This window comes from Rutidosis leptorrhynchoides, chromosome 3 (genome assembly GCF_046630445.1).
Source record: "Rutidosis leptorrhynchoides isolate AG116_Rl617_1_P2 chromosome 3, CSIRO_AGI_Rlap_v1, whole genome shotgun sequence".
NCBI classification, from domain to species: domain Eukaryota; kingdom Viridiplantae; phylum Streptophyta; class Magnoliopsida; order Asterales; family Asteraceae; genus Rutidosis; species Rutidosis leptorrhynchoides.
Window position 1 is genome coordinate 465,200,846 of NC_092335.1, and position 6,702 is coordinate 465,207,547.

General features: G+C 32.4%; 1 protein-coding gene across 1 annotated transcript; it reads right to left on the bottom strand.

The window, feature by feature from the left end:
• Positions 1-2,518: 2,518 nt before the first annotated feature.
• Positions 2,519-6,048, bottom strand: LOC139898079 (mitogen-activated protein kinase kinase kinase 1-like). Its single transcript, XM_071880788.1, has 8 exons — positions 5,149-6,048; positions 4,431-4,515; positions 4,256-4,318; positions 4,006-4,163; positions 3,781-3,853; positions 3,630-3,689; positions 3,043-3,156; positions 2,519-2,917 (listed from the first exon to the last, which is right to left on the bottom strand). The coding sequence occupies exons 1-8, from the start codon at positions 6,015-6,017 to the stop codon at positions 2,705-2,707; spliced, it is 1,635 nt and encodes a 544-aa protein (XP_071736889.1). The 5' UTR covers positions 6,018-6,048; the 3' UTR covers positions 2,519-2,704.
• Between the last annotated feature and the right edge of the window lie 654 nt (positions 6,049-6,702).

Sequence of the window (6,702 nt, forward strand, 5' to 3'; positions counted from 1 at the left end):
ACTCGACTTTGTAAACGGAAAGCCGTTTGACTTTGACATTGATATTACATCATCGTCCGCCAGATGATTGGCCGGAGAAGATGATGGATATGCATGTGACTTACCAAAAGTAATTTCTAAGTTAATTCATAATAATAATAATAATAATAATAATAATAATAATAATAATAATAATAATAATAATAATAATAATAATAACTAGAAAAAAGATCGGTCCGCGCGATGCGACGGGACCTTTCGGGTTGCGTATTCATATTTAATGTGGCGTTATGTATTTACAGAATAAGAAACAACGTGGTGCGAGTGTGTTATGCATTGATGATAGCTCGAAATACTTGTCGTTATTTAAAAAGCGTGTGTTTCGCGTATACCAAGTTGCGTTGTGTTCGTAAAATTATTTCTGGTTTTACGGTGATGGTGGAAGAATTTAACCCTCGTCTAGAAGGAAGATACGGACCAACAAAAATTTTGGGGGTGTTAGTTTATGTTTTTAAAATAGTTTAATAAATTTACGGGTTTGACCCCTGAAGAAATTGAGAAGTGAGTTAAGTTGAGGGGAAAAATTGTATATTTGTGGGTAGGGCTGTCGTTTTTGGGTTGTCAATCGACCTAACTCGGGGTTTCATTTAGTATAATAATAATAATAATAATAATAATAATAATAATAATAATAATAATAATAATAATAATAATAATAATAATAATAATAATAATAATAATAATAATAATAAAATAATAATAATAATAATAATAAAATAATAATAATAATAATAATAATAATAATAATAATAATAATAATATAAGTATAATTATATTATACAGTAATATTTATAATAATTATATTATTATTATAATTATAATCATAATTATAATAATTAATAATAATCATAATTATAATGTAAAAGGATTTATCAAAAAAAAAAAAAAAAAAAAAAAAAAAGCTTAAACTTAAATAAGGTTTTTTATCAACCGAAGAAAGAACGTGTGAAACGATACAAAAGAAGTCATGACACACAGCGTAACTAACAAACCTATAAATTTTACTATCGAAAAAACCATCTAAAGACGAGTGTTGCCAAAAAAAAAATAGCAAAACTGAACAATAAGCAATCGACTAACAAACACTACAAATAATTATAATTAAGTTATAAGTTGTTATAAGTTATAATTAACAAATAATTATAATATTTAATAATAAAAAATGAAAACTAAATTATAAAAAAGAAAAAATGAAAGATGAAATTTATGAATGCATATGAAGTTCACCTTTGGGGTTGTAGGATCGGGTCACTATCAATAGCAAATTTTGAACATAATTTTTGTAAGCTAGTCTATACTCATTAATTAATACATACATTATACAGTAATATTATATAAAAAAGTATATAAAACTAAAATAATGAAATTATAAAACATTTTTTATATTGCAAAATAGAGAAGAAAACATTCTCAACATACTATACGACTAAAATAAAAAACAGAGAAAGGAGCAAAACATGTTCAAATTTTAATGTATGAATTCATTAGACTTGTAGAAGAACACTTTAACTACATGTAAAATTCCAAAAAAAAAAAAAAAGAAAAAAAAAAAGAACACTATTCTTGACCGAAAAATCAGCTCATACGCAAGCAATTTGCGTCTTGAGGGAACAAATTTCACAAATTTTTATTCATCAGCAAAATGTCATAAGATATTTTTGATATTTTTTTGCCTTTGGACCATTTTGGATAAACCCTTAAGTATTTGTATGATTTTGAGGTAATGGCATGAGAATTGTTCCATGCCACTAGCTTGGGATAGAAATAGGATAAGAAACAACGGTTATATATAGGTTTTGTAAAGATAACACGATAATTGTGTTTGCATGATCCAAAGTGTATTGAGTAAAGTAACGTTGATATCTATCTTTTCTTACTTATCTTTCAGTATAAATAAACAATACACTCATGAAAAATGAAATCATATCATTTTATTTTCCCGCAAATAAACTGAATACATTAACAAACTCAAAACATACACAGGCCGACATACCCAATGCCCAACAAACAAAAAGGCTAAACAACCCACATACCAAACCTACCAATACAAGACTAACCTATATCATTTAGTCCAAACAACATCTAGAATTAATCCATTTCAACTTTCACAATTGAGCAGCCTTCGTAACCGCTGCAGATTTTTTAACTTCTACCAGCAACAATTTTACTTGAACATAATGTTGAATACTATATATGAAATCATCTCATATATAGTATATAGATTTAATCAAATTACAAGAACTTGGACTCGATTCAAATTAGTGAAAATTAAGTCATCTCGGAAAAACTTTACCTAATTATTCCTGTATTTAATTTATAGGTAACTCAAGTTTTAGTTACAATAACAAAAGGGAAAAAAACAGCTTAGGTTTAAGTTATGAACATGTTGACCCTAAAACTCATGCAGTATAACAGATCAAAAGGCAGCACCAAAAAAAAAGAAAGAAAGAAAGAAAAAAGAAAAATTCATTTCTTCGCAAACGTCTTTCCTTTTCATTTGGCCAACTTACATAACTCTACACATGTAGCTATTTACAGTTGATTGTCATAACATATGACCTAACCTTGACAACCTCATAATACAAAACTTACTTGGACACCATGAAACGGTTGCCGAACCAAAAAAAAAAGGTACAATCCCAAATGTTAAATAAAGATTGGTTACCTAAAATTGTATCCTACTACACAGTGGAGAACCTGGGCTTAGGTTCACTGAGACCGGCATCTTCACAAACGGATGCTTCAACAGCTGGGCAGCCGTAGGCCTATCATTTGGGTTAACTTGTAAGCATTTAAGTATGAAATCCTTGGCTTCTTCAGACAAGTTTTTAGGAATAGTAGGAAGTTCTCCGCCGCCAATTCTAAATAATGCTTGCATCTATAGATCAAAATAAAGCATCTCATTAAGACACCTCACGAATAAAAATATCAAAATTAAATTGATTTGTAGGTTTGTACAAATATAAACATAGAATAGAATATTGAGTTACGTGCCATACATACCCCTTCCAAGTGGGAGTAAGGAACTCGACCTGTAAGCATCTCCAACACAGTGCAACCAAGGCTCCATATATCAGCTGCACGTCCATAGCCCTTATTCTTCCGATTATTAACAACCTAACGATGTATGATGAATATTTAAAATGACATATATCTATCATTAAGCGTTCAATTGCAAATAAGCCAATAACAAGGATTGTAATGGGTCAAACAGGTTGCATGGGTCAATTTGGATTGGGTTATAACTCTAACGGGTCAAACAAAATATACATCTAAAAGGGGAATGGGCCAAGGTCCAAACGGGTTGTAAGTTGTCAAAATTCAACTTTATGCATACAACCTCCCTATTATTAATTCAAAAATGTAAATTACCTCAATAAGTTTGTTTATGAAACCATAACTTATACCCTAGTTATTGAAAAATTTGAATAAAACCGCTAATATGTGTATGGTGGTCACAATCTGACCCAGCCTGTTTTGACCCATACTTTAAAGTGACTAGTTCTACATGACCCGTTTTGACCTGTTAGCCAAACTAACCGACGAGCACGTTTTGCCATCTCTACTATATATTAAGAGAATAATCTAACCTCAGGTGCCATCCAATATGGAGTTCCCTTGCATGATTTGATGTCATTCAACTTGGTAGCCTATACATACACTTTCTGTTAGTTTTTATGGGTTGTAACTTGTAAGAGAAAATCATATCATGATAATAGAAGAGAATAATATGCCAGCTACCTTTGCCAATCCAAAATCTGCAAGCTTCACAGAGCCACTCACGTCGACCAATATGTTAGCACATTTGATATCCCTGAAAATGAATAATACACTATTAATGAGCCAGATGATAATACAATCATTAAAATGGTAAAGTAACAAGCTGAAATAAAAGATAATATAGCAAGTGGCTGACCACTCAACTTCAAAATATAAGAACATACAAAACTAAATACGAATTTTCACCTGTGAACCACATTTCGGCCATGCAAATAAGTCAGACCATTCAAGATCTGTCTTGTGTATGTAGAGACTTGAGAATCCCGCAGGCGATACTTTTGATATAGGTTCGCGAGTGAACCTTTGGGTACAAGTTCAAGAAAGATATACAATTTACTTTCATCCTGAGATATCATATCACGAACTTTTATCAGTTTATATAAATAACATTTTTAAGAATAAAAGAAGGAAATTCTAATGGAAAAAAAACTCATACCTTATCTGTCCCAAGATACCGAACTATGTTATCGTGTTGGAATTGACTTAATAAAAATATCTCCTGAAACAATGGGAATATAAAATACAACTCAATTAGCAGCAAATCAGGATTTGATGACTATGCACCCATGACCCATGCATAAAAACAGAAAACTGCTGCACTGTAAAATCACCTGTTCAAGTTGAAAAAGGCTCTGCTTTCCTTGGGTTCCTTGATCAAGCAAAGAAACCTCCTTCACAGCAAAAAAGAACCCATATCTGCAATAAACATACAACTCCTCTAAGTGGATTACGTGAAACAAAAAAGAGAATAGGCAATGGTGTCAACTATGGTTATGCACGTGGTAGTTTTCACATGACTATAAAAGTAATGTTACAAAAGTTGGCTCAAAATCAATCCTTAGGCTAGACACCTCTCCTTGGATCAAGTAACCACTATACCAAACAAAAACGTTGGCCGACTTCAAGAGGTCGACTGTCTCTTCCAAAGATGCCTAATTTAACCTAGAATCAATATTATTAATACTATAACATAACAATTATACGCATTCAGTTCAAGATCTTTTAAAAGTAAGGAGCTTTTATTTGTGCAATCTAATTATCTTTTTACCATGTCCATTATATCTAGGATGCTCAAATGGGATATTGGACATATCATCATCGCAATTTTCGCCATGATCCACTTATATGATGGAAGGTGAAGCCGTGAAGGGTAACTATATTATCAAATCGAGCATGAAACTATTACAATGAAATATATTGCATTGTGTTGTATCAAAAATTTATATCGTGAGGAGGGTAACTATATTGCATTGTGTTGTATCAAATCGAGCATGAAACTATTACAATGAAATATATGCTATAACAGCGGTAAAATGAACCATCACTTACTCATTGAAGCCTTCATAAACAGTTCCAAATGAACCACTCCCAAGAAAATCACCCTTCTGCCAGTTTTTTATACTGCAGCTAACCGATCCATTAGGTGACACAAAATACTCAACTTCGGTAGCAGTATTCTCCTCATCATCATTCCTTAATATCACCATCCCAGTAGTGTCTCCATCTGTAACAACAGCAGCAGCAGATCCAACAACCGCAGCAACCGCATTATCTCTAATCACAGGGCCATTATCAATAATCACTTGTGGTATAACCGGAGGCCGTGCAAATACCGGTGGCGGCCTAACACCTTTAATTCTACTTTTAACCACACAATTACCATCTTGTAACACACCGACACTTTCATCATTAGCAATTTTGCGTACGTCACTGCTAACCCTAACCCTAGCTGAACTTCCAATTCTGCCGAATTCATCAGTAGTCCTAGCACTATCCGAAGATCTGATGTTGCTGACGTCATCACTAACCCTAACTCTGACTGGAGATACAGTTCTGACGACGTCATCATCAATTATAATCCTAGCCGGAGATTCAAAATAACTAATACCTGTAATTGAAGAAGCTTTATGAGCTTCCCAATCAGCTGCCGGAATTGCGAAATCGTCAGGTGAAGAAAACCCTAGCGACCGGCAAATGAAATCAATATCTCCGTCACTTCCTTCAATTCGGTAACTATTTTGATCGGATAACGATAAAATATCGAGTGATTGAGTTCGATGAGCTGATTGAAAATCAAATATTGGTGAAAGTGATGAAGATGAAGATGATGATGGAGACGTTGAAGCGTCGTAATCGACGTTTTTGAATGCATTTCTTCGGTCAAGTTTCCGTACTAACTGTTTCTGTTTTGTGTACATTTTTTCCGGTGAGAGTTCACGGCGGACATTGGTGGAGATTTGTTGACTTTCATTTTATCAAATCAAAATGTATTTATACAACGGAAGTTATAGTACGCGACTTCAAGTTTATCCATTAGTCAATACTACCCCTTCAAAGTTGAGATTATATAATCCAACTTTTTAATGGATTACATTAATTAATGTAGGAGAAAAATGCTACTGTAAATGATATCCCTCGGGTGTGTTTGGATGAAACTAGCTGGAGCTAGAGCTTATGGGCTAGAGCTGGAGTTGGAGCTTATTTTTAAAGTTGGTAGCTGGAGTTTATTATTTTTTATAAGTGTTTGGTAAACAAGCTGGAGCTTATTTTTCAGTTCATAAGCTTTACTTTTTTTATACGCTACTAGAAGTAGCTTATTTTTCTAGAACTTATGATTTTTATAAGCTCTAATTTTTATATCTATTAAACAAAGCTTATTACTTGGAACTTATTAAAATCATAAGCTCAAGCTCCCATAAGTTCCCATAAGCTCTCATAAGCTCTTACACCAAATACACCCTTCGTTTACGTGAAGATTGAAAATCTTAGTTAATTTAGGGATGTAAGAGGAATATAATTTGCATTCATTTCAAACACATGCTTTAAAACCTGTCATTTTTCAAAATTTTAGAAGGCTTTATACGTAGTTATCATTCTTTCAAG

What these genes read in the sequence shown, in the direction of transcription:
- LOC139898079 (XM_071880788.1), bottom strand. Translation starts at nt 6,017, where the DNA reads ATGTACACAAAACAGAAACAGTTAGTACGGAAACTTGACCGAAGAAAT. An exon ending in GGTATCTTGGGACAGATAAG is followed by an intron (nt 4,164 to 4,255) that starts GTATGAGTTTTT and finishes ATGATATCTCAG; the next exon opens with GATGAAAGTAAATTGTATAT. An exon ending in CAGATTTTGGATTGGCAAAG is followed by an intron (nt 3,690 to 3,780) that starts GTAGCTGGCATA and finishes GTGTATGTATAG; the next exon opens with GCTACCAAGTTGAATGACAT.